Below are 26,613 nucleotides of genomic sequence, written 5' to 3'. Positions count from 1 at the left end.
TGTATTTTTAAATTTCAACAATAGAACCTAGACATATTCCTTGGGCAGTAAGTATAGATCTGCATTCTTTTTTAACAGCTGCATGATATTCCATAGTATGGCTTTATAAGAATTTATTTAATCAGTCCTTTGTATTGTGCTTAGTTGCTCAGTCGTGTCTGACTCTTTGCAACCCCGTGGACTGTAGCCTGTCCATGGGGATTCTCCAGGCAAGATTACTGAAATGGGTTGCCATGCCCTCCTCCAGGGGATCTTCCAACCCAGGGATCGAACCCAGGTCTCCCACGTTGCAGACGGATTCTTTACTGTCTGAGCCATCAGGGAAGCCCAGTCCTTTATCAATGGACACTTAAGGTATATACATTTTCCCTTGCATTTATCACAGCATGCAGTGATAATCTTTACATGTCCATCTTTGCATAGTGGTATATTTATCCCTTTAAAAAGTAATTCCTAGAAAGGGGATTGCTGAGTGAAAAGGAAAAATTGGAGTTTTTGAAAGTTGAAAACCAGTCCTGAGTGTGACGGACCTTAGGGAAGGGAAATAAATGACGGCAGAGTTCAAGCAGGATAGAAAAATAATTCTAATAAAAATGGCTGATACTCCCGTTTATCAAGTATCTGGTACTTTTCCCATGTTGTCTCATTTTTATAGCAGCTCAGGGAGTTGATGGTTTTCTCACTGTTTTGTACACAGAGCCCAGAGACAGAAGGGGAATCCCCATGTGAGAGACAGCATGACCGGAAGTGGTGACAAGCAGAGAGAGTGAGGGGTTTGAAGGCCCAGACATGATGGTCAAGATCAAGAAACTAATGATTCCCACCCCTGCCATCCACTGGACTTGTGGAGTTCAAGGGCAGTGGAGGAAGTGCTAGCTCCACAGAGGAGACCAGTGTGTATGTGATGGGAGAGGGTTGAGCTCTGCTGTATTGAGTGAATAGTCAAGATGCTCTTCTCAAACACTGCCGCCCATATCTGTGGGGTTTTATTCCAAAACCCCCCAGATATACCAAAATCCAAGGATGCTCAAATCCTTTGTATAAAATGGCATCATATTAGCCTTTAACCTACCCACAGCTTCCAGTTTTGTTTTTTATTAACTTTTATTGGACTATAGTTTCTTTTTTGGGCTTCCCTGGTGGCTCAGACGGTTAAAGAATCCACCTGCAATGCAGAAGACCTGGGTTCTATCTCTGGGTTGGGAAGATTCCCCTGGAGGAGAGCATGGCAACCCACTCCAATATTCCTTCATGGAGAATACCATGAACAGAGAGAGGAGCCTGGCTATAATCCATGGGGTCTCAAAGAGTCGGACACAACTGAGCGACTAATCACATTTGGTTCTTTACAATGCTATGTTAGTTTCTGTGGTACAGCAGTGAATCAGCCACACAGGTACATATATTTCCTCTTTTTTGGATTTCCCTTCCCATATACTTTAAATTATCTCTAGATTACTTATGGCATCTGCTGCTGCTGCTGCTGCTGCTAAGTCACTTCAGTCGTGTCTGACTCTGTGCGACCCCATAGACAGCAGCCCACCAGGGTCCCCCGTCCCTGGGATTCTCCAGACAAGAACACTGGAGTGGGTTGCCATTTCCTCCTCCAATGCATGAAAGTGAAAAGTGAAAGTGAAGTAGCAGTTCGACTCTTAGCGACCCCATGGACTGCAGCCTACCAGGCTCCTCCGTCCATGGGATTTTCCAGGCAAGAGTCCTGGAGTGGGGTGCCGTTGCAGTTTAAATGTAAATAGTTGTAAATAGAGTGTAAATGCTATGTAAGTAGTCACTGGTCACTCAGCAAGTTCAAGTGGTGCTTTTTTGAAACTTCCTGGAAAGTTTTTTTTTATATATATATATTTTCTTACTGAGGTTGGTTGAATCTGTGGATGTGGAACCCATGAATATGGACTGGTGTTTGTTTTATAAACACACACACACACATATATGTATTACAGTGACAGTGTTAGTCACTCAGTCGTGCCCGACTCTTTGGGACTCCGTAGACTGCAGCCTGCCAGGCTCCTTTGTCCATGGGATTTCCCAGGCAAGAATACTGGAGTGGGTTGCCATTTCCTTCTCCAGGGGATCTTCCTGATCCAGGGATCCAACCCACGTCTCCTGCACTGCAGGCAGATTCTTTACCGACTGAGCTACGAGGAAAGCCCTATATGTATGTATAATAATTGTATTTATTTGGCTGTGCCGGATCTTAGTTGTGGCACTTAGAATCTTCGATCTTTGTTCATCGTGGCATGTGAACTCTTAATTGCAGCACATCTGGTCTTTAGCTGTGGCATGTGAATTCTTAGGTATGGCATGTGAGATCTAGTTCCCAGACCAGGGATGGAACCCAGGCCCTCTGTGTCATTGTGAGTGCAGAGTCTTAGCCACTGGACCACTTAGGGAAGTCCCCCAGTTGGCATTTTGAGTTTACCACAAATAACCAGAGATTGCTTCTGGCACTCCATGGGTCGCCACGCCAGATGTCTGCACAGTGTGGGTGAACCTTGTGTAGTAGAAATTTATGCCACCCAAATGCCAAGAGTGCCCCAGTGAGAACACTGAGGGCAAGAAAGGGGAGGTAATTTAGGATAGAGAGGGAATCTGCCCACAACCTCTGTGGTTATGGAAACTGTAAAAGGCAGCTGATGCTGGGAGCCATAGGCTGGCTCTGAGGATTCAGGCAGAAGTGGTGGGGAGGGGAGAGGGAGAGAAACAATGCCTGTCCCAGAGCATCAAATGTGGATTTTAGGAATGAAGGTGCAGAGAGGCAGCAACTGTCACAGGGAAACAGAGCATGATACCTCTTGAGCAGGAGAATCTGAAAGGGAAGGACCAGTTCATCAGAGCAGAGAGGAACAGACAGATTCCCACCCAAATATAGACGCATCTGCAGCGGAAGACTGTGGCGAGGGGGTCATGGCAGAAGGCTTCCAAGGAAAACAGTTTTTCAACCTTAATTACAGCATTCTCCCACCATAAACTACAATTTCTCTGCGACTTTAAATATAGCCTTGGTTCCTGAGAAGAGTCCGAAGTCTTTATTTTTACTGACCCAATTGGCTGTTTTGAAAACCCACTCTGTGAACTCCATAGAAGATAATCATCAAAATATGTTCCTTGAAGTTCCTGAAGAAAGCCCTTTTATTCAGTTCCTCGAATCTCTCCCCCTCACTGACTCTGATGGGAGATTGCAGTCCCAGAAAGGCCAAAGAGTGAATTAACTCCACATTTTCGGTCAACCAAAAGCAAGCCTGAGTCGACAGCCACTGTTGTGTTAGCAGGTTGGGGCTATTTTCTGCCTCCACAGGGTGAGGTGAACCTGGTCTAACCTCAGCGGAGCCAGGAGTCACACCCAGCCACGTGCCCAGTCGGGAACCTTCAAATCAAACTCTCTAGACGTGGCCCTGTGGGAGCCGAGGCTTGAAAAAACAAGGGCGTTCCCTTGTGGCTGTCCCTCTGATATTTGAGTTGGATGACACGACCGTAGGTACGGACGAAACAGAGGCTCTTTCAAATCTCCAGTGGTTGCCACTGCTTCATGAGACTGAGCTTGCAGCGCTGTCTTCGAAGGCTAATTTGTTTGTAAAGTTCATTGCTTGGAATTTGGGTAGAGATCTCTAGGTGAAGTGTGGAGCCGGTTATGCCTTGGGTAGGTCATGCGGGATGCTCCCTCATGACAGCTCCCTCTAGAACAGGGGAGGCTGAAACGGACATACAAAGTCTTTGAAGTTCGGTACCCAGAACAGCAGGCTGTCCCCAGTTTGTCCCAAAAGAGAGGTTTTCCCAGATACTCGTGGGTTCAGGCATTACCCTATCCCAAGGGTATACTCCTTTCCCAAGCCCCACTCGCTCCCGTCCCAGTAGCCTCTATCCTGGAGTCAGCAAAATGAAAGAAGGATGAAAAAGAGACAAAATACAACTAGAGCCTGTGTCTGCCTTCCTGGGAAGGTGACCTCGTTTCAGACACCAGTGGCGACCTCTCCAAGCATCCCAGGACCCGGCAGCCCATAATATATGACACGATGGGGCTCCTTCGTTTTCAGCATGTCAAGAAGCCCTCGATTTCACGGATGGTTTACATTTGATGCAGGAGAGAACTGCAGCCTGAGTTGAGAGGGCCGTAAAAATGCTGGTGGGATTCTAAAGTGATCAACTGGACACAGATGGAGAAAATTAAACCCCTCTCCCACAAAAAGGGAGTCTTTTTAGCCTATAGGAGTGAAAAATCATAACCCTTGCCGCAGCCCTGAGGAAAGAGAGGGGAAGCAGATCCCAAATTTTGCTGCACCACCTCCAAATCCCTCTTTCATTCCTTTTCAATCCAAACATTAGGCCCCTCCCTGCATATTCTTTCTGCTCCTTTAAGCCTTTGCATCCTGAATTCATCAGAACTCCCCAGCACTCCCTCGCCATGCAGAACTCTAAAAATAGATCATGTTTAAACCATATTTTAAGTCATTAAACTTTTTTTTTTTTTGTAAAACTGAGCTCTTAATCAAAAAGGGCAGAAGTTAGCAATACTCTAAGGATGCAGGCCTTCGCAAAGGGTCAGTAAACCCATCTTTTTTGAATATCCGCTTGAGGTCAGCCCTGTGTTGAAAGAGGCCCAGGAAAGACCTCCTGACCTCAAGGAGGTGACAAACTGCTGGCAGGCCAGATGTGCAAACAGATGCCGGGCCCAGATGGATAAGGCTTTTCTGAGCTCTGTGGCTTGTGTGTGTGTGTGTGTGTGTGTGTGTGTGTGTGTGTAGCTGTGCAAGAACTCCATAAGTGTATTTGCATCTTGCTTCAGATCACTTCCCTGGTGGTTTAGATGGTAAAGAGTCTCCCTGCAAAACAGGAAACCCGGGTTCAATCCCTGGATTGGGAAGATCCCTTGGAGAAGGGACTCCAGTATTCTTGCCTGGAGAATCCTATAGACAGAGAAGGCTGGAAGGCTACAGTTCATGGGGTCATGAAGAATTGGACACAACTGAGCAACTAACACTTTGACTTTTCAGATTGCTGGGCATTTAGGAACCACTGACTAGCTAACAGATCACTTAACCTCTCTGAGCCTTTGTAACATGGTAAGTGGGCTCTGTGACTTAACAAGCTCCCTTCCCATTCCCCCTCTCTCTGAAAACTCTGGAAAGCCAGGGCACCCAACACTAAATGACATGCCCCAGAAGGCGTGGGAACAGGCAGTGTGGAAGATGGACTGGGGAGGAGATTCTTTTCCTGCCTCCGCAGACTCCACTTGGTCCAGTGCAAGGGGAGAGTACAGATCCTGCCTCATCCACCATCATCTCGCCCGTCATCGCCTTTGTGTCCTCCAGCCAAGCTCTTCTCCATTCTTTAGGTCTGTCTCCTCTCCCATCCTCTCACTGGCTCAGTCGTGGTGTAATGTGAGTATAATGAGTCCATGCTTGTGAACAGTTTGGCTTCTAAAACCCTCACAAATGCTTTGGATTATGTTCTCATTCAGAGGAACAGGGCTGGGACAGTTGCTACAGCCTTCCAGACGTAGGTAAATGAGGGGTCCCCAGGGTCCATGGGTCAGCGCTAGTAAACAGGAAGTTTGAAGGATTAGAAAGAGAAGATCTCTTTGGGGACGCTGGGGAACAGTGCTGTGAGTTATGGAGCTGAGATGTCAGCAAAGGAAATGGGGCCAAACACTTGTGAAGTCTCTCGTCTAAAGAGAGCCGAGATCATGCCCACCAGTGGTTTCCTTCACGTGGGCTACCCCGCGAGGCATCACATGGGTCTCTGTGAATTCCCACTTGCTCACGACTGCCCATCTTGGAGCTCTCGACAGGAGAGCAGAATTATGACAGAGCTGTGTGCTTTCCGAGGGAGTGTTCGCTGAAGGTTAGTGTTAATCTTGCCTAATTTAAGCCTTCCCAGATTCCCTGCAAAGGCTATAAGCAGCAAAGTGATGAAATTGACCCTGGAAACAGAACAGGGAGGAGACCTCATCACGGGGGTGGGCAGAGAAGCCCCACCAGGGGAGGAGAGAAATGAGAAACGGCAGGAAGGCCTGGAAGGCGTCTCCGCTCTAAGAATGGAAGGAATACCTCCCCAAGGGACCCCAAAGGCTGCGGTATATCCAACAGCATCATTCTGGCTGAGATGTTGGGGGTGAGAGGGCCCCGCTAGTTAGGGTGAGGTTTTGGTGGTCAGGGCACAGAAGGCACTGCCTCGCCTGGGGCACTGCTTTATGGAAAACTGATGGCAGTGCTGGTAACCTCCCAGGCAGTTATCCTCTTAAACTCTTGGCAGATTGATGATGGGATAGCAGCCCAAGACACAAAGCAGGGCTGAAGAGGTTGATTTCTTAGGATAAGTAGAAAGGGTTCCCATCCTTGTCAGCCTTCCTTCTGCCACTGTGCCCACTCTCCATCAAAGCATGCACACATACACACACACACACACACACACACACACACACATTCATGCACACAGCTGAAAACACACTAACTCCATCACATAGAGGGTACCTGGAGTCTGTTACTATGGAGAGGAAACTCAAGCAGGAAATTCAGGAGGTTATGATACTGTTACTGATCAGGGTCCTTGTATTAGAGGGTAGTTGCTTTTACAATGTTGTTTTACTTTCCGCTGTACAGCAAAGTGAATCAGCAATAAGTACAGACATATCTCCTCTTTTTTGGATTTCCTTCCTGTTTACTTTTTCTGAAGCTCTCGAGGGTAATTTACATACATCATGGTTCTTTACTTCTGAACACTTCAGCGTGGATTTCCTAGGAACAGGAAGATGATCAGGGTACAGTCATGAACTCCTGCATTTGCTTCAATTCTGTATCTAATTTACCACAGGTATTCTGATATTCGTTGATCAAATAATCCCCTCAATAGATTTCCTTTTCCCTCTAGCACAGGATCCATTCTGACATTAAGGACTGTATTTGGCTGTCATGTCAATTTCACCTTGTGTTGTCTTTTTAGACTCTAAAATTTTTGAAAATTCAGTCCCCCACCAACTTTTTAAATACAATTTTCATGCTGTGTTTTTCTCATATTACCTCATGATTCAATTGGGGTTCTGCATCCTTGGCCAATAATTTTGTAGATGATGGTGTGTCCTGCTCAGCCGTCACATCTAAAGGTATACCCTGTCCATCTGTCCCTCTCCTGGTCAGTGTTGCCTGGTTTCCTCAATGTATAATTACTCAGGCTTTTTTCCTCCTCTGCAATAATAAGTAGTCTAGTCTGGAAGGAGACACTTGAAGGTGGTGTGTAAAGGCTTATACATAAACAGACATATATGCTGTTCTTCATCAAAATTTTCCCAAGAGGTGGCACCCACTGATGGTTCTTGCCTGATCTGGTCTTGACCATGATGATTGCTGGTCCCCCAGCTCCAGAAGTAATAAGAGCCCTCCCTTCTCCCTGTCAGTTCGTCTGTGGTATGGATTCCTATTTTTTTCCAATGAACTCATAATTGCATAATTATACTTAAATATTTCAATGTTCAAGTTGTTCTGGCTGGTTTCTGTATACTTGTGACATGCCCCTATCATTTTTTTTTTGAGCAGTCCCTTAATTTCTGAAATAGCAAGATGTTCCAGATTCATCTTCTGTCTACCTTCTGCCCAACCATAGAATTAATCATTTCTTCAAGGTACCCTGGTTCTTTTTAGTGGGAAACGGTATGAGAGTCCAAGATCTGGATTGCTAGGCATGCTCAATGCTATTTTGATATCTTTGCTTCCTGGAAATTTCAACAAAGTTATGTGTCTACACATAGCTACAAATATAGATACCTCTATACCTATATGTGCATGTAAACAAATATATTCATACATAAACACATTTTAGAAATTATGAATTCCCACTGATACCTTCAACTTCAGTCCATCCCCAGAGGGTTCTTTCTTATCTCTTCCATTCTATATTTCTGATCCCCTTTTCCATAGTGAGATCTCTGGGTCCAAACCAATCAATGCATTTACTCTATTTGCTCAGTCTTGAATTAATCTAAAATGACTTCCAAATTGCTTTACCCATGCTACAACAACAGAATAAGTTTCTTTGAAGGTTCAAGATTTGTTTGCACTTCTTCCCAATCCTACCCTATCACACTCTAGACTGAGGTTACACAGTCCAAACTATGTCATAATAGATTAGTTTTTTCCTTGTTTCTCTATTTAGTATATTTATGGTATTCATTCCAGCAAGCAAGACTTATTGGGTTCCAAGTATTTTTATTAATAAAATTTAATTTTTCAATATGTAAAAACAGCATAATTTTAGAAATCCAAACTATACACAAAATTAGAGTGAGAGGATGGTGACTTTTCTGTAGTCTTTTCCCCCAGTCCATCCCTTGTAGAAAACAGTGTTGCTGTTTTTTCGCTGGGACTGTTCCTGCGTTTCTTCTTTTAGTGATAAGCATATATATGGATGCCTTCTTATTTTCTCTTCTTTCTTGTGAAAAGGGTGGCACATCATAGTGCTCCTCTGCACTTTGTTGTTTTCTTGTAATACCTCCCGGAAGTGACTCCACGTCAGTTACTAGAGATTCCCTGTTCACTGCATCGCTGTGCTGAGCCCCACCGTGTGTATGGATGCCACTGGATGTTAGTCAGTCTCCTGTGCTTGCATGCTTAGATAGTTCCCAGTTTTTGACATTACAAATAATCCTGTAATGAATAACCTTGCCACATATATTTTCAGATTGTCGGAGGTATTTATCCTAGACAAATTCATAAAAGTGTGATTGCTGGGTCAAAGGGTAAATGCATATACTAAACCCCCTCTACAAGCCTTGGGCCATTTTTGCTTTCAGATCCCAACTCTCCACCACCTAGGCCAACAGAGTGTATTGTCAAGCCTCTCCTTTTTTGTCAATCTGATGGGTGAGAAATGTTATCACAGTGTAGTTTTAAACTGCTTTTATCTTATAAGTAAAGTTAAACATCGTTTTATTTATTTGGGTACCACTTTTATATCTCTTTTCATAATTGTTCTGGTCTTTTGTTCATTTTTCTATAGGATTTTGTCTCCTTTATTTCCTCTATTTTTAAAAGCTCATTATAAATTTGGTATATTAATTCTTCATCTGTGATGTATGTTGTGAATATTTTCTCCTTGTCATTTGCTTTTTTGGCCATGCAGAAGTGTTATTTTACTGTTTTACTTTAATGTAGTCACAAGTATTCATCTTTTCTTCTGTTGCCTCTGGATGTTCAGACATGGTTTATAAAATCCCCCACCAGATATCTCCCAAGCAGTTTGGTTGTCATCATCAGCTTGCACCCCCACGTCCCATCACAAAAGCCCTGGTCAGCTCAGTGCAGACCACCTCATTTCTCAAACATTCACTGGGATGTTTGTGTTCACGCTGCCTATTTTGGGCATCTTTCTTCTGGTCATTCATAAAAAGACCAGATATGGTAAGGAGGAAGGGGTATGCAATGTCTAGAGGAAGGGGTATGCAGTGTCTAGGGGAAGGGGAAGAATCTTCTGAATGAAGGAATGCCTCACTTGGGTCTTATTTAGGGAGCACGAGTTCCCAGGGAACAAGCACTAGATCAGCCTTCCGACATGAGACCTGTTCCTGCCCCAGTCCCGTCCGCCCTCGGCAGGTCCTGCATGAGGCAGTGTGTGAGGCAGAGGCCATGCCCATCCTGTATCCTCACACCGCCCCCTCCTCCTCTCTGCAGTGCCTCCCACCCCTCAGCTGGGCTGGACGCAGAGTCTTGATGGAGACTGTACTGGAGCCAGATTCATCCTGTCCCTGCAGAAGCAGAATCTTGCTTTGTGTACCATGCGCCAGGGATGAAAGTGTGCTGAGTCACACCATGCAAGCTATATTTCTTCTTGGGCTTCCCTGGTGGCTCAGTGATAAAGAATCCACCTGCCAATGCAGGAGACATGGGTTCGATCCCTGCGTTGGGAAGATGCCCTGGAGAAAGAAATGGCAAACCACTCCAGTATTCTTGCCTGGGAAATCCTATGGACAGAAGAACCTGGGGGGCTGCAGTCCACGGGGTCACAAAGAATCAGACACGACTTAGTGACTAAACACCAACATTTCTTCTTATTTCATGCCAGGGATCTGAGCAAGGTGTAGATAGAGTGGGCAGCTGGGCTGGCCTGTGTATTTTTGCAAGTTTGTCAGAGATCATGAACTCTCCTCTCTCGGATGTTGGGATGTCCTGGTCCCTTAGCCATTTGATCCTGCCCTCCATCCCCCTTTGCTCTGATTACCATCAGATCACCTGGAGCTCAGGTGGGCTGACTTGGACCCAGAGGTGAGGGTGAGCGCAGGGGCTCGGGACTATAAATGAACGGGGCATCTGGAGAGGGGTGGGTGCGGCAGGGCCCCAGCCTGGGGTCTGACGGTGCTGGCTTCCTCTCAGTGAGGTCAGCCGCTGGTGACGGAGATGCGCTGTGTGTCACAGAAGAGGAGCTGGCTGCTGACGACGAGGACATGCCATCCTTCCCGTGCACACAGGAGGGTAAGGGCTCCAGAGCGTCCCTCTGATCCTCTCTCTAGGCTGAGAACCACCCCGCCCCTGCCCTCAGCCCCAGGCTGGGGAGAGACTTGCCTATCCGCATGGCTTCACCATCCAGGCTGTTCCTTCCCCACTGCTGCCTGGAGGCTTAAAGGGTGGAGTTGCACAGGCCTGGGTTATGCAGTATGGGTGAAGTCAAAGTTTGTCACACGTGACATCTGTCTCCAGGGCTACTCCTGAGACCTCCAGGGGACCTCCGCCATCTCCCCCAGGGCCCATCTTCCAGAAGTGTCCCCTTCATCATGCCGCTTAAGTGGTCTGTCCTTCTCAAGCTCACAGGACACCAGCTTGGCATGAGAAACCAATGCCCCGTGAACGGTTATTTGGCATAGGGCTTCTTGGCGGGTTTCAGTCTAGATTCTCAGCCTTGGCTGTGCATTGTCATCACCCAGGGATGTCTGAGACCAACCCTCAGAAATTCTGATCTCTTGGTCTGGAGCGTGGATGGGCATTGGGGCTTTTAAACATTCTTGTTACTCAAAATGCGCAGCTGAAGTTGGATCCGTCTTAGAAACTGCACAGCCGGGAGCGTCACAGCTTTCTCGCTGGGCAGTGACAACCTCCCAGGGTCTCCAGGAGCACTGGCTTCCCTCCCGCTTCTGTAAGAGGGACCGATGGACACGCTGGAACCATCCGTTTGGATTCCAGGAGAACTTCAAGTGACCCCCAAAGTCTGGGGACTAGTGACCAACCTTCTGGTTGGCCTGGGACTGAGGGGTTTCCCAGGAGGTGTGACTTAGAGTTATTAAAACTGAGACAGTCTTGGCGAGCCATCCTGGTTTGCCCAATTCCGAGGAGTTCCCTTAACAAGAGACTTGCAGTGCTAAAATCCAGGAACATCCTAGGCAAACTGGGAGGAGTTGGTCACCCACTGGTGAGACAAGGCTGGCTGCCCTGTAGTACAAGATCACGACTAAGGCTGATGTTTTGAGCAGGGGTGATTCCCTACCATGTGGGCTGAATGACAATGCCATGGAGACAAATGATAACGTGATGCCAGTGTTCTTCCAAGTTCCTGATTCTGGTCTCACCTATTCCTAAAAGCTGTGGGCTTCCCAATTGGTGCTAGTGGTAAAGAACCCACCTACCAGTGCAGGAGACATAAGAAATGCAGGTTTAATCCCTGGATGGGGAAGACCCTGTGGGAGGGCACAACAACCCTCTCTAGTAATCTTGCCTGGAGAATCCAATGGACAGAGGAGTCTGGTGGACTACAGTCCATGGGCGCTCAGAGTCAGACCTGACTGAAGCGACTTAGCACACGTGCCCATTCCTAAAAGCTCCAGGACCTCGAGAAAAGGCAGTGAAGTGGGTGGAGATGGAGACCAGCGACAGCCCCCTTTCCGAGGATGGTTCAAAATGTGCCGAGACAGGCCAGACAGGGGAACTGGCAGCCTCCACCACCGGGCTGTTTTTGTCGCCACCCCTCCCCACCCCCCACAGGCCAGCCGGGACCCCGCTGCAGCCGCTGCCAGAAGAACCTGTCTTTGCACACGTCCGTGAGGATTCTTTACCTCTTCCTGGCCCTGCTCCTGGTGGCTGTGGCCGTGCTGGCCTCTCTGGGTGAGTGCAGGCTGCCAGCAGCATTGGCTAGTCCAGGGCTTTCTATCCCGGGCTGTGGGGGAATTTCTCATCAGGGGTCTGCTGGGCACCAGAACCCCAAAGACAAGCACAGATCTCTGCAGCTCAGGACCCACAATAGCATCTTCCTGGCTAGGGGCTCTGAATGCCTGCTTCAAGCTGTGAAGACTGGCTCCTAATTTCTGGTCAATAATGAGCTGTGTGGCCTTGGTCCCTCTCAGGACCTCTGTTTTCCTACTGGTAGATGACAAGATGGGCTTCCCAAGTGGCTCATTTGTTGAAGCATTCTCCTGCTAATGCAGGAGACGCAGGAGATGTAGTTTCGATCCCTTGGTCAGGAAGATCCCCTGGAGAAGGGAATGGCAACCCACTCCAGTGTTCTTGCCTGGGAAATCCCAGGGACAGAGGAGCCTGATGAACTTCAGTCCATGAAGTCACAGAGTCAGATACAGCTGAGCATCTGAGCATGCACATGCCCAAAGGACAGGATAGGACTCCGTTTCCGCAGTTCTCAGTTTCAGCTCCATGTTAGAATCGTCTGGGAGCTGTAAAAACTATGATGCCCAGGCCCCACCCTGGATGATGGAATTAATTCAGTATTTAAGCTCTTCAGATGATTCTGGTGTACTTCTAGGCTTAAGGTCACCAGATCAGATGACTTCTAAGCCCTTTCCGTGGTCCTTATGTTTCTCAAAGTGAGGTTGGGTGCCTATCTGCATCAAGGTCACCCCCAGGATCTGTTAAAACGCAAATTCCTAGTCTCACCCAGACCTAGTAAATCAGAGTCCTGCCGGTGGGGCCCAGGGATCTGAACCTTGGTGGTTCTCATACACTCAACAGTTTTTATGACAGTCTGCATCCTGCCAGATTCAAGTAACCTCTGCCTTCTGTAGGCTTCCCTGGTAGCTCAGTGATAAAGAACCCACGCGCCAGTGCAGGAGTTGACAGCTTGATCCCTGGGTCAGGAAGGTCCCCTGGAGGAGGAGGAAATGGCAACCTACTTCAGTATTCTTGCCTGGGAAATCCCACAGACAGAGACGCCTGGCAGACTGCAGTCTGTGAGGTCGCAAAGAGTCAGACACGACTTAGCAACTAAACACCACCACCAACAACTGCCTTCTGGATGCTAACCATTTATGTTTAAAAGTAAAAACAAATTTGAAAACTTCTTACTGCAATCCCATTCCATTCCTAGCTTCATTCTTTAAAACTCTTCTGTACAAAGGCAAGCCAGTAGGTTTGCTTGCTCCAGTGGACTAGACACTAGAGACAACTGGGCTGGGCCTCGGGTGAGGCAAGGGAGACACGGAGGACGGTCCCTGTGGGTGCCGACCCTGCACTTGTATGACCCCTAGGATGGGGTGCTTCGTCCTGACCCCTCTTAGAGATATACAGTAAGTGGCTTTCCCCACTTGAAGGCGAGAGGCCCGCACGTTAATGATTTGAACAAACAAATCCGTGTTGGAATCATCTTCCAATAATCCTGAAGGTGTTAATGAAATTCAGCACAAACCAGCACCTCCTATGTGTCACATGTTGAGAACACTGAGATGAGTCCATTGTATTTCATCCTTAAAAGGAGTGGTTCTCAATCTTGTCTGCAGGTTAGAATTCTTTTGAGAGCATTTTAAAATGTATGTGCTGGAGCCCTTCTTGCCACGTGAATGAAATCATAGTCTCTGGGTAAGACCCAGGCTTTAATCATAGAGGAAAGCCCCCAGGCGATCCCAATGAAGTTGGAAGGTTGGGGAACCACTAATTAATCATAAAATATTATAATAACTATTATAATAGTTATATAGTAATAATAGTTATTTAAATAATTATAATAGTTATTAATTTATTAAAGTGCACTCTCCCTGTTTTCATTAAATTATTATAACTGCATAATAAGATTAATATATTATATTATTTATTTATTAATTATAACTTTAATTGTTAACTATTAACTTAATAATTATTAAGTTAAATATTATTATTAGCTTGTTATATTATTAATTATAGCATTAATATTAACTTTTCAATTGTATAATAAGATATTATTGATAAATAATAAATAACATATTAACATGTTCACAGGATTTATCTAGTGGTCCACTAGCTAAGACTCTGCAATCCAATGCAGGGGGCCCGGGTTCAATCCCTGGCCAGGGAACTAGATCCCACATCATTTCAGCTAAGAGAGAGCCACAGCTAAAGATCTTGCATGCTGCAACGAAGACTCAGCACAGCCAACTAAAGAAATAAATATTTTAAAAATAAAAATTTTTTTAAAGAAAAGAACTTCCCAAGCCCCTCACCCCCACTCAGCTCCACCTCTCTCTCTGCTAAATCACATCACAGAGTCTGGCCATCCAGAAAGTGGCTGAAATCCCTGGTCAGAGGAGGGTGAGGAACTGTAGCCCTGCCATTTAGAGCCAGCAACCTGGCCACTGGACCCTTAGCAGTTGCTGGTTGGCCCTCAGAGAGCCTCAGCTCACAGCACCCATGGGGCCACTAAGACAACTCCAGTAGCACACGGAGAAGAGCCTACATAGGCACGCGAGCCCTTCAGAAGGATGGGCAGTCACTGAGTGCCCACTGGATGCCCCCTGGATGCCAGGCGCTCTCCCATACATGATGGTCATGAGTCCTCTGAACAAGGCTCTGAAACGGGAGGCTGGCTCCACTCCACATACGAGAGGGCAGAATGGGAGGTGAAATGATCTCCTCCAAGATCCAGGGTGAATAGGCTGAGGATTATAAAAACTGGGGGTGAGCAGTGTCTCTGAGAAATCAAAGGAGAACTTTAGATTTTCCTTTTTATTTTCACCTCCAGCCTGAGTGTCCCCACTCCTTAGGATGGTGCTAGCCTTGTTCATGGGGTTTATAATCTAGAGTACAGTTCGCAACCTTTTTTTTTGTCAAGGGCTAGGAAGTAAATTCAGACCATGTATTGACTTGGTCGAAACCAAACTCTGCCATTGCAGTGTTCCCAACAGAAGGGAATTTTTATATAATTGCTGAATTGTTTATATAGAGTATGAAACAGACATTAAAGTAATGATTTTAAAGTGACTTAAGGCTCAATAAGAAAATGTCCGTGACAGGATACCAATAAAGCAAAATAAAATAGATGAGATGTGCAGAACATCCCAATTTTGTACTGCTACCTTCTAAAAAATCCATGTATCTGTGTAGCTATAGGGGCTTGCCTGGTGGCTCAGTGGTAGAAGACCAGCCTGCCAATACAGGAGACACTTGCTCGATCCCTAGGTCAGGAAGATTCCCTAGGGAAGGAAACAGCACCCCACTCCCATTCTTGCCTGGGAAATCCCATGGACAGAGGAGCCTGGCATGCTGCAGTCCATGGGGTCGCAAAGAGTCGGAAACAGCTTAGCAACTAAACAACAACAGTGTAGCTATAAAATGGCTGAGATAAATAAGGTTTGAGATACACAAAAATGTTGATGGCAGCTGTATCTCGGTGATAGGATTAGGAATAATTTTTATTTTCTTTTTATGTTTCTTTCTTATTTGTCTCTATTCTAACCTATGGTCAGGTTATAGTTCTAAAATCTGAGTGGATGGAAATTATACATGTATATGCATTCCTGTACTCTTGCCTGGAGAATCCCATGGAGGGAGGAGCCTGGTAGGCTACAGTCCACGGGGTTGCATAGAGTCGGACATGACGGAGCTACTCACTTCACTTCATGCATGATTTATGTATTATATATTCTAATGCATACATATATGCCCCCATATGTATATATACATTTAAGGGAGATATGTAAAGAGATTATCTATGCCTATGAGTGAGTGAGTGAAGTGAGTGAAGTCGCTCAGTCGTGTCTGACTCTTTGCGACCCCGTGGACTGTAGCCCACAAGGCTCCTCCATCCATGAAATTTTCTAGGCAAGAGTACTCGAGTGGATTGCCATTTCCTTCTCCAGGGGATTTCCCCGATTTGGGGATCGAACCCGGGTCTCCCGCATTGCAGGCAGACGCTTTACCATCTGAGTCATCAGGGAATCCCTTATCTATGCCTATAGATATACACTAAGTCTCCTACATACAAATGAGTTCCATTTCAAGAGCATGTTTGTAAGTCTGGTTTGTTCGTAAGTCCAACAAAGTTGGCCTAAGTACCCAACTAACACAATCGGCTATATAGTATAGTATTGTCATAGGTTTATAATACTTTTCACACAAAGAATACATAAAAAACAACCAAACACAAAAAATAAATACAACATTTTTAACCTTACACTACAGTAACTTGGAAAGTACAGTAGTCCAGTACAAAAGCTGGCGTACAGGGGCTGGCATCGAGTGAACAGGCAAGAAGAGTTACTAACTGGAGGAGGGAGAGGAGGTGGGAGACGGTAGAGCTGGAGGGTCATTAGCAACAGGAGGCAGAAGGCAAGCTGCGATTTCACTCACGCCTGACACTGACGGCACAGGCTCTCTTGCTCCTTGCGGGATTCAATTCTATCTACCCTCTTGCTTCCAGACATCCTGGGTTTGAAATAAAGATATTATACTACCCTGCTGTATTCAGCGCTCTACAGTAAGCTACACAAAAGTGCACCCACTTGTAGAGGATGCACGTGTGTGACAGTGTACGCCAGACACGTGAACTAGCTTACGTGATTGGGCGTGCAAACGCACGTTCGCATCTTTGACAGTTTGAAACCTGAAGGTTCACATGTAGGGGACTTCTGGATATAGATATATAGATACACAGATACGTTTTTGAGAGAAGTGTGATAGACTCTGGCCATTGAAACATCTTCCCTTACAGCCATTGGGAAGCCCCTTAGAAGAAGAGTGGGTGGTTTTGGCTAACGAGGGGCTGATAAAAACGCCTTCTCAACAAATGACTGCTGTTTCTCTGAGCTAAGCCCCTTTCTGCATCCCTGTTTCCCCTGAAGTCTTCAGGAAAGTGGACTCTCTCTCAGAAGACCTCTCCCTGGCCCAGGCCATGTATGACAAGAAACTCGTGTCTATGCAGAAAAATCTCCAAGGGCTGGGTAAGTGTCCAGGGTTCAGGTGTGCTAATGACCAGGAAGGAAGGCCAACATTACTTGGAGTGGGACCAGGAATCTCCCCAGGCCATGGTGCCCTGGAACAGGGAAGACTTCACCAAGCTTCTAGGCTCAAGGGAAGGACAGTCATGGCTCCCTACCTCCCTGTCCAAATGGAGAACCCACCCAACAAGGGCTGCTGCCTTGGGATATGCCCAAGAATGGGGCTGAGAGTTCTGTATGTGGCACAGATCTGCCCAGAGCCTCCAGGTAGAGCTGAAAGCTGAAGACAGGCCACTTGCCCTCATGTATCTGAAGTTATTGGGTTGGCCAAAAAGGTCATTGACACGAACAAACTTTTTGGCCAGTGCAGTATTTTTTTAAGGCTTTTCTAACACTCTTGACAAGTCGGCCCTTTCCTCATCACTGCCTTAAAGTTTGCATGGTTTACAATCTCTTTATCTCTTGCTTTCACAAGACAATCTTGTTCTGAGAATGAGACAGAAAGAGCCATAATATAAGGGTTTAGAGGGAGGCTGCTAGGTGAAAAGAGAAAGTTTTATTCTGCCACTAATTAGCTGAGTCATATTTGGCAAGTCACTTCACTGAGCTTCATTTCTCAGAAGTCTTAGGGGAAAAACGTTCCTGCACCCTTTTCTCCACAAGCTTATGAGAGGTTCAAATAAAAACAAATATTTATTAAAAAAATTTTTTTTCAGAACCAAATATTAAAATATGGGGAGAAATTTAAAAAATAAAATGGGAGGTTCTTGGCAACCTTAGAAAAGTTACAAAGATATATTTTCTCAAGACTTTGGTGAGGAGATGTCCTAAAGCCTACATTTCCCGCAAGAATAAAGACTTCGGGTAGAAATAAGATGGCACAGAGGATAGCGAGGTTTTTCCAAAAAGGATTTCATAGCAGGTCTTAGGGAAGGAAGAAGGATAGGACAGCCAGATGCCAATTCATGATGCTGTGAAATATTAAATTGAAAGAAGCAACTTTGCCCTGTGAGCCTTCAGCAACTCAAAATGTTGCCCCTTTCTCCTGAAGATCTGAAAGCCCGGAACAACTGCTCTTTCTGCCACGAGGCTGGGCTGCTGGGGCAAGAGATCAGAAAACTGCAAGCGGAGCTGGAGGGAATTCAGAAGATGCTTCTAGCTCAGGAGGTCCAGCTACACCAGACCTCCCAGACCCACGACCTGCTCTCCACCACCAGCGGTCAAATCTCTCAGGAAATGGGCAGTTGCTCCTTCTCCGTCCACCAGATCAACCAATCTCTGGGGCTCTTCTTGGCCCAGGTGAGAGGCTGGCAGGCCACCACTGCTGGCCTGGACCTGTCTCTGAAGGATCTCACCCAGGAGTGCTACGATGTCAAGGCGGCAGTACACCAGATCAACTTCACGGTGGGGCAGACCTCCGAGTGGATCCATGGGATCCGGCGGAAGACGGACGAGGAGACCCTGACCCTCCAGAAGATGGTCACCGACTGGCAGAACTATACGCGGCTCTTCGGCAGCCTGCGCACCACCTCGGCCAAGACCGGAGAAGCGGTGAGGAGCCTCCAGGCCACCCTGGGGGCCTCGTCCCAGCGCATCAGCCAAAATTCCGAGAGCCTGCATGACCTGGTGCTGCAGGCCATGGGCTTGCAGCTGCAGCTGGACAACATCTCGTCCTTCCTGGATGACCACGAGGAGAACATGCACGACCTGCAGTACCACACGCGCTATGCCCAGAACCGCACGGTGGAGAGGTTCGAGACGCTGGAGGGACGCATGGCCTCCCACGAGATCGAGATTGGCACCATCTTCACCAACATCAACGCCACCGACAGCCACGTGTACAGCATGCTCAAGTACCTGGATGACGTCCGGCTCTCCTGCACCCTGGGCTTCCACACCCAGGCCGAGGAGCTCTACTACCTGAACAAGACCGTCTCCCTCATGCTAGCCGCCACCGACCTGCTCCGGGAGCGCTTCAGCCTGCTCAGCGCCCGCCTAGACCTCAACGTCCGCAACCTGTCCATGATCGTGGAGGAAATGAGGGCCGTGGACACACGGCACGGGGAGATCCTCCGGAACGTCACCATCCTACGAGGTGAGAGGCGGGTGGGAGGGGGAGCCTGCCAGGGAGCTCCCAGAGGGGAACGCAGAAGGACCTAGTTTAGGGCGCGGTATCCTGGTGGGCTGATACAGCCCTGCAGCAAATGCCTGGGGCGACTAGCAGCTTTTACATCCTTGTCAACCTCTTTTGGGAAAGTGTATGGCAGTGATGAAGAATCCTCCTGCCAACGCAGGAGACGTGGGTTACATCCCTGGTCCGGGGAGATCCCCTGGAGAAGGAAATGGCAACCTGCTCCAGTGTTCTTGCCTGGAAAATCCCTTGGACAGAGGAACCTGGCGGGTTATAGTCTGTGGGGCCCCAAAGAGTCAGACACAATTGAGTGATTGAGGACGCACACAAGTCTCCTCACTTGCCTGACATACAAATTTGGATTTTTATACGTGGATCTATGTACGAATCTACAGAGAGATAAGGGCAGAGCTATCTTTTGGAAACTCTGTCTTCTCTTGTTTTTTCCCTTCCCTCCCCCTCACTGGTGCTCTCCACCATCTGCCCCTCAGAGGCCCGCCACTCTGATGCCCTCTGCTCCTCCCATCTCACCCTTGCATTTAGGGAGTGTTCTCCAGAGAAATATGAAAGAGAGAGAGAGATTAAAAGGAATTGGCTCGTGAGATTGTGGAGACCGGCAAACCCAAAATCTGCGCAGCTGATGTCCTGGTTCAAGTGCAAAGGCTGAAAGCTGCTATAGAACCAGGGAGAGATAGTGTCCATTGAAGGCTTATCGGGCAGGAAATGCTCTGTTACTCAGGGGAGGGTCTGCCCTTGGTTCTATGCAGGCTTCAACTGATTCAGTGAGGCCCACCCACATTGGGGAGGACAATCCGCTTTACTTGGTACTGATTTAAATGTTAATTTCGTCCACAAACACCCTGTGCACACACCCAGAATAATGTTTGGCTAAATACCTGGGTGTCCCACGGCCCAGGTAGCTTGACCCTAAAATGAACCATCACAAGTGCGTCCCTCATCACCTTGGCACCCACGCCTATTTCTTTGCTGTTGTTGTTCAGTCAGTAAGTCATGTCTGACTCTTTGTGACCCCGTGGATTGTAGCCCGCCAGGCTCCTCTGTCCATTGGATTCTCCAGGCAAGAATACTGGAGTGGGTTGCCATTTCCTTCTCAAGGGGATCTCCCCAGATCAGGGATTGAACCCACGTCTCCTTCATTGGCGGGTGGATTCTTCACCGCTGAGCCACCTGGGAAGCCCAGTCACATTTGGCAGGTGGGCAGGGATCATTCAGGGAGCTCCAGGAGACAGGAGGGAAGTACCCACTATCCCAGACAGCATTGTTGTCTCCATGGAGCTCAGACTGGAGTCAAGCTCTCTGATTCTCTGGTTCTCTTTAACCATTTAGTTTCAAATCTGTGTTGCCTTCAATTTTATGTCAGTAAGCATTTTTGCCAATATTTTCTTTACTCTAGATTGGTGGTGTTGCAGGGGGCGAGGTAAGGTCTTGTGTGCCTGGTGTCATATTTTTTGCAACAAAGCCAGGTACTGAGTATTTCCTTAGTAACTGAGACAGTCTCACAGTGTTTCATTTAAAATATGTATCTGCATGACCTCTAGGATGCAGTGTTCCAGTGAAGGTGTTAGCAGATAGTTCTCATGATTCATCCTCTAGTACTCTTGTTTTCTTAGGTTGCGTTCAATCTAAGAACAACTGAAACATAAAGCTTTCCTCATGACAACGCCTATTCGTTTGGCCTCACAATTTTTTTTTTTTTTTACTTTTATTTTAAATTGGAGTATAGTTGACAATGTTGTGTTACTTTCAGGTGTACAGCAAAGTGATTCAGTCATACACATACTTGTATATATTCCTTTTTAAGTTATTTTCCAGTTAAGGTTATTACAGGATGTTGAGCAGTGTTCCCTGTTATACAGTAGGTCTTTGTCGCTTATTCATTTTAAATATAGCAGTGTGTACATGTCCATCCCAAACTCCCTAACTAGCCCTCCCCTCCACCCTTCCCCACTTGCCTCACAACCTTTGTGGACAAGACATGTGTCGCAGGGGGCGTGTCTTTATTTTACAGAAAGGTGACCTGAGACGAGGAAAAGTTAAGGGATAGTTCAAGGTCACACTGTGATTAAGATCCTGACCCACCATGGCTCTGAGGCGCAAATGTCTAGTGATCAGCCAGGAGACACTGAGAGTGTGAGCTTGCAGATACCAAAAAATGCATTTCCACTGAGGTCCTGCTTAGGTGTCATGTGTGGGACAGACTGGAAAAGAAGGAAATGGTATTGAAAATATCAGAAGTGAACCGTTTGAGACCTTCATCCAAGTATAACCCAACAATAGTCATGAAAATTTATATTTGCTCCTGTCCTAATGATAGCAGAGTTCTCATCAAAGAACTTCATCTTAACTGGAGACCAAGGTGGGACATCACTTTGAGCCGCATTTGACTCTCAGTTCAACCTCGGTATATTTATTTAAATGCTATCTTTTGGCTAACATTCTTCTTGGTTGTTAAATCACCACATATAAAGTCTCTCACATCTGAAAGAAGATTTCAGGGACAAAATGTCCATCACTTCCTACAGGAAGTATCATTTATTCACTCATTCATCTACGGACAGGTGCTGCCAGGCTCTCACGCTGGGGCTGGCAATGAGGTCTCCCTCTGTTTGGAGCCAAGCTGCTATCTAGAATAAAGGAAGAGGGACAGCCATGGCCAAGTGCTGACTGAAGGGCTGGGACTCACAAACTCTCCAGGAAAAGAGCCTGGATTCTAATTTGCTCTGGGTCTTTAGGCAGAATCCCTTAATCTTTCCGGGCCTCTGGTTTTTGGAGGCCGGGGAGGTGGGGGGAGGCCTCCCCTGGGAGGGGCGGGGTGGGGGTTGTTTTCTTTCGTTTCATATGTAAATCAGTGGATAAGACCAGTTGTTCTCTGAGATCTCTTCCAGCTTTGTGATGAATTCGGAGTCTCCATTTGCCAACCAGAAAGCCTTTGGTACCTGCATATGTTTTGTGCCTCTCATAGAATGTTTCCTCTTAATCTGTATTTCCTCCCTTTCCTCCTCCAGGGGATCTTCCCAAACCAGGGATCAAACCCTTGTCTCTTGCATTGGCAGGCAGATTCTTTACCACTGAGCCCCCTGGGTAGGGAGGAAAATGCCTGCCTGGAGGATTAGCAGGTTTACTTGTTATCGAGCAACAAGGGCAGTCAGCGAAAAGGAGAATGATGCCATCTTCTGCTGGTGCCTGCAAGGGAGCTTACCATAACGCCTGGCGTATTTCTGGTACGTTCTTTCTTCCCGGGCACCATCCTTGAGGAGTGTTTATAGGGCTTACCACCTATGGTTTAGCCACCTATGGCTGAAGGGATGAAGCCTAAGTCTCTGCTCAGTGTTTCCATCCCTTGGCCCTTACCACAAATGCCCACACAGTTTCCTTTCCTCCTGAATCCCAGCCCTGGGCCTTGGCAGCCCTGAGCCCCAGCCCCAGTGAAACTGCTGGAAACCCTTTTCAGCCTCTCTGCCCAAACCACTTACTAGTCAACAAATGGCTTGAGAGGAAAAGAGGCAAAGAAAGTCAGGCTTCCTTCAACAAGTTCCCCTTTCCTGGGGATTCTGGCGTTTGGTCTCTCTCCAAAACTTTCAGAAGGATGTCTTGGCATTGTGCCTAATGGTTCTAATTGTTCTCAGTGGGAGGTTTAGTCAATACAAATTAATCCGTCATAAGCCGAGGTGGAAACCCACTGGCATTTTTTCAGTGCTCCTCAGGTAACAAGAACCAGGATTGAGTGTCCCTGACCCAGGCTGATATTGAACAAAGGGAAGCCTGCAGACAGAATTCAGTCCAATGAGGACCAAATGATGTCCCCAGTCACCCAGTTTGTTAATATGGGAGCTGTGCTTTCCATGGCACCAGGCCAATCTCCCGAGAGGCCCCCCTTCCGTTTCTGTCTCCTTCCACCTGTTTTGGACTGGGGGATGGGCTGTGCCCCCCTCCCCGCCCACGTACCCCCCTACCCGTGGGTGGGCAGTGCTTGTATGCTGATGACTTGGTGCATCTGCTCAGCCCCCCAGCCCCTCCCCACTCCCAGTGCGGACCCCGAGCAGACCACCTACTTGTCCCAGACATGCAGTCAGTGCGGCTCTGCCCTAATGTGCCGGGATGGCCTAATTACAGCCCAGGGCTTCCTGAGTAATTATGGGCCTCTCCTCGGGTCTCCAGGATGCCCGGTTCCTCTCCCATCTCTGCATCTCGGCCACTGCTGCTCTCATTTTCTCTTTTGTCCTAAATGTGCCCCCGCTGCTCAGAGCAGCTCTTAGCCACTCCCCACCCTTCATCCCTGAGACACCCAGATCTTATTACAGGCTGGGTGAGGGGCCCCTGTTGCAGAGAGCCGATGGTCAGCCCGTTTCTGCATCCCTCCCCGCCATGCTAACTGCTGAACTCTGCTTGTTGATTTCCTCCCCGCCAGCTCTCCCTCTCTGACCGCATGACTCATGGCTGGCCCTGGAGGGACAGGCGGAGGCTTGGCTCACCCGAGGGAGACAATCCTTAAGGTGACCCTTTCCTGGTTCAGTGGGCCCCCTCCTCCGGGCAGCGACAGAGTGGGAAGTCCTGGCTATGGGAGGGGGTCTGGGGAACAGGCCCCAAGCCTCTTGGGCCTGGGTTTGCATCCTGTCTCCACCCTCCCTGGTTGGTGATGGTTTGCAAGTTGTCACTCTCTGCACCTCAGTTTCTCATCTGTAAAATGGGGTGATGAGCTTAATGTATGATGCCAGGGACATAGGAGGGACTCGGATTCCCTTGCCCTTTCCTTCCCCGATAAAATGGATCTCAGAGAAGTTAGGATGAGTCGGGGCCAAAGTGGGCACACGGACACCAGACACGATGGGGAGAGACCAATGCCTGTAACACAGGCCCTGCCCCCCGTGGAGCCTCCCCGACGGGTGTCCTCATCAGGCCACCACATAGGAGCCCTCCATGGGGTCTCAGAGAAGGGTCAGCAGCGGCAGGCATGGAGAGACGGTGGAGAGGGAGGTGACCCTTTCCTGGCAGGCCTCCTTCCACGAGCACTGGGGGCTGCAGTCCTGGGGCACTGGGGAGGGGACAAAGACTCAGGCTTCTGCTCCAACCTTCACCCTAGGCATGGGGCCCCCAGCCTTTCCCACCAGGGGAAAGCCACCCAGGAGCTTCCCCAGAAAGAGGCGCCTGAGGAGGCTGGAGGGGAGGAGCAAACAGAAGCTTTTGTTCTTCGCTCTTTCTCCCCTGCTTGGCACAGAACCCTGAGAAATCCTTCCGCTGGCTGCTGTGCCCTCAGGGGCCAGGGAGCAGAGGGCGTGCACTAGAAATGGTGGTGCAGGAGGGTGGGAGTGTCCCAGGGAGGGGCAGGGGGCTCCTGGTGGATCTGTGAGCATGCTTGTCCAGATAAGACTTCACAGGCATTTCCTGAGTCCAAGCTGGGGTTGGGAACCATCCACCCAGGGAACAAGAGTGGAAGTCAGAGGAGAGATCCTACGATGAGAGAGAGAGGGACCAGGGAGCTGGGGCAAGCCCTGGGCAGTGTATTCCTAGAGCAGGAGGGACAGAAGCGGAAGCAGGGCTGCTGGTGGAGCCGCCGTGCCCTGGGGGACTGTCAGATGCGATCTCAGGGAGATAGATGATGTGAGCACGGATGGGCAGCGCCTTGCCCAGAGTCGCTTCACGCCCTCAGACTCCCTTCCATGTGAACAACCAGCAGGAGCCTCTTCACCTCCGAATGGCTGTGCTATCCCAGCCCCCACCCCCGCCCCGGCTGCCTCAGGTGCCCAGGGCAGAGCTGGGAGTGAGGACAGGCTGGTTCCCAGCCATTCCTGCCAGACTGGGGGCGGAGGTCCCTGCCAGCCGTCTCCCTGTGCCCTTGTTGTGCCCTGTTGTTCTGGCCACTGTGCTGCAGACATTCGTTGCAGACAGAAGGTCAGGTCAAGCTGTTCCCTGGTCACTGCCACCACCGCCAGCCCGTCCCACGCCCACTCCAGCCAGCCGATGACGGCATGCCAGCCGGTACTGCTGGCGGGCCACGTGAGCTGAGCCCACACAGGCCACAGCCCCGCTCTGTGTGGGAGGTGGGCATGGGCAGGAGGTGGCCTGGAACAGGTTTTTATTGGCCCCAGTGGGGCTGAGTATGTCTGGGCTCCGGTTTCCAGTTTACATCGTAATTGGACGATGGTGTTCAATGACTCTCTGCTCCACTTAGAAACCCTCCAAGAGGGAGATGAGCAGGGGTGGAAGTGTGGGGGGAGGCCAGGACAGAAGAGACAGTGTCTGCATTAGCAGGGAGAGGGCCCCAGGGCTGCAGAACTGGGTCGAGCCCCCTGGAAGTGTTCCCAGCTCCTGCAGAGAGGATCCCTTCTCTTCAAGGGGCCCACCCAGCTTCTGGTTTCTGCTTGGGGACCCCTGGGCTACCATGTCACTTCTCTAGTTGCCTCCTCTGTGAAATGTAGGAGTTGGACTAGCTCCCACCGAGCTAAAAAACTCCAGGATTCCTTGCAAAGGCAATGGTGTAACAGCTGAGTTCTTGAGGAGAGCGGAACATGGGCATGAGAATTCACCTCCCAGCCCTGGGGTCATTGTCCCCACCCCCCATCCCATGAGCTTGTGCCCAGACCACTGAAGAAAGCCAGGGCTTTGCTGTGCCTTAACCCCAAGGGAGCTAAAGCCATTCTCTGCAATTCATGTCCTCACCAGGCCACAGGGTGCGCTCTCCTCTAGCTCTGGGGCATCCTACCTGCTTATGCCAGATTGACGGCCACACTCTGACCTGTGTCCTGAGGGTGGGTACAGCTCTGAGAGGTGGTGACTCTGATCTGTGCAGCAGGCAGATAGGCGGTTAAGGTCATCTGACCCCTGCTTTGGGCACTAGGCTGGGCTGTTTAAGGAAGGGCATGTAGGTGGAGAAATTGGGAGACTGGGATTGACACATATATAGTATTGATACTATGCATAAAACAGATAACTAATGAGAATCTACTATATAGAACAGGGAACTCTACTCAATACACTGTGGTGGGTGACCTGAATGGGAAGGAAGTCCAACAAAGAAGGGAGATGTGTATATGTTCCCTGGTGGCTCAGACGGTAAAGAATCTGCCTGCAATTCAGGAGACCTGGGTTTGATCTCTGGGTCAGGAAGATCCCCTGGAGGCGGAAATGGCAACCCACTCCAGTATTCTTGCCTGGAGAATCCCTTGAACAGAGGAGCCTGGCGAGCTATAGTCCATAGGGTCGCAAAGAGTCAGACACGACCAAAGCGACTTAGCACTAGCACTATAGCCGATTCACTTTGCTATACAGCAGAAACTAACACAGCTTTGTAAAGCAACTATACTCCAAAAAAAATGAATTAAAAGAGAAGGAATTCATCCTG

At 48.4% G+C, this 26,613-nt stretch overlaps 1 protein-coding gene across 2 annotated transcripts in view; it reads left to right on the top strand.

The window, feature by feature from the left end:
- The window catches only part of SCARA3 (scavenger receptor class A member 3), a 38,678-nt gene that overhangs the window by 5,659 nt on the left and 6,406 nt on the right, over window positions 1-26,613 (top strand). Inside the window, exons 2-6 of one of the 2 annotated variants that reach the window (XM_059889340.1) lie at window positions 5,348-5,393; window positions 10,374-10,472; window positions 11,973-12,092; window positions 17,027-17,125; window positions 18,174-19,217. In XM_059889340.1, the coding sequence (XP_059745323.1) occupies window positions 10,445-10,472; window positions 11,973-12,092; window positions 17,027-17,125; window positions 18,174-19,217 (1,291 nt within the window). In that variant the 5' untranslated portion in view covers window positions 5,348-5,393; window positions 10,374-10,444. The remainder of the gene's footprint in view (window positions 1-5,347; window positions 5,394-10,373; window positions 10,473-11,972; window positions 12,093-17,026; window positions 17,126-18,173; window positions 19,218-26,613) is intronic. The other variant, XM_002689483.6, reaches the window with a different exon arrangement.

The sequence above is a fragment of the Bos taurus genome, chromosome 8 (assembly GCF_002263795.3).
Source record: "Bos taurus isolate L1 Dominette 01449 registration number 42190680 breed Hereford chromosome 8, ARS-UCD2.0, whole genome shotgun sequence".
Taxonomy (NCBI): Eukaryota; Metazoa; Chordata; class Mammalia; order Artiodactyla; family Bovidae; genus Bos; species Bos taurus.
The sequence above is the reverse complement of the archived record's forward strand: the minus strand, read 5'-3'. Positions and strand labels throughout refer to the sequence as shown.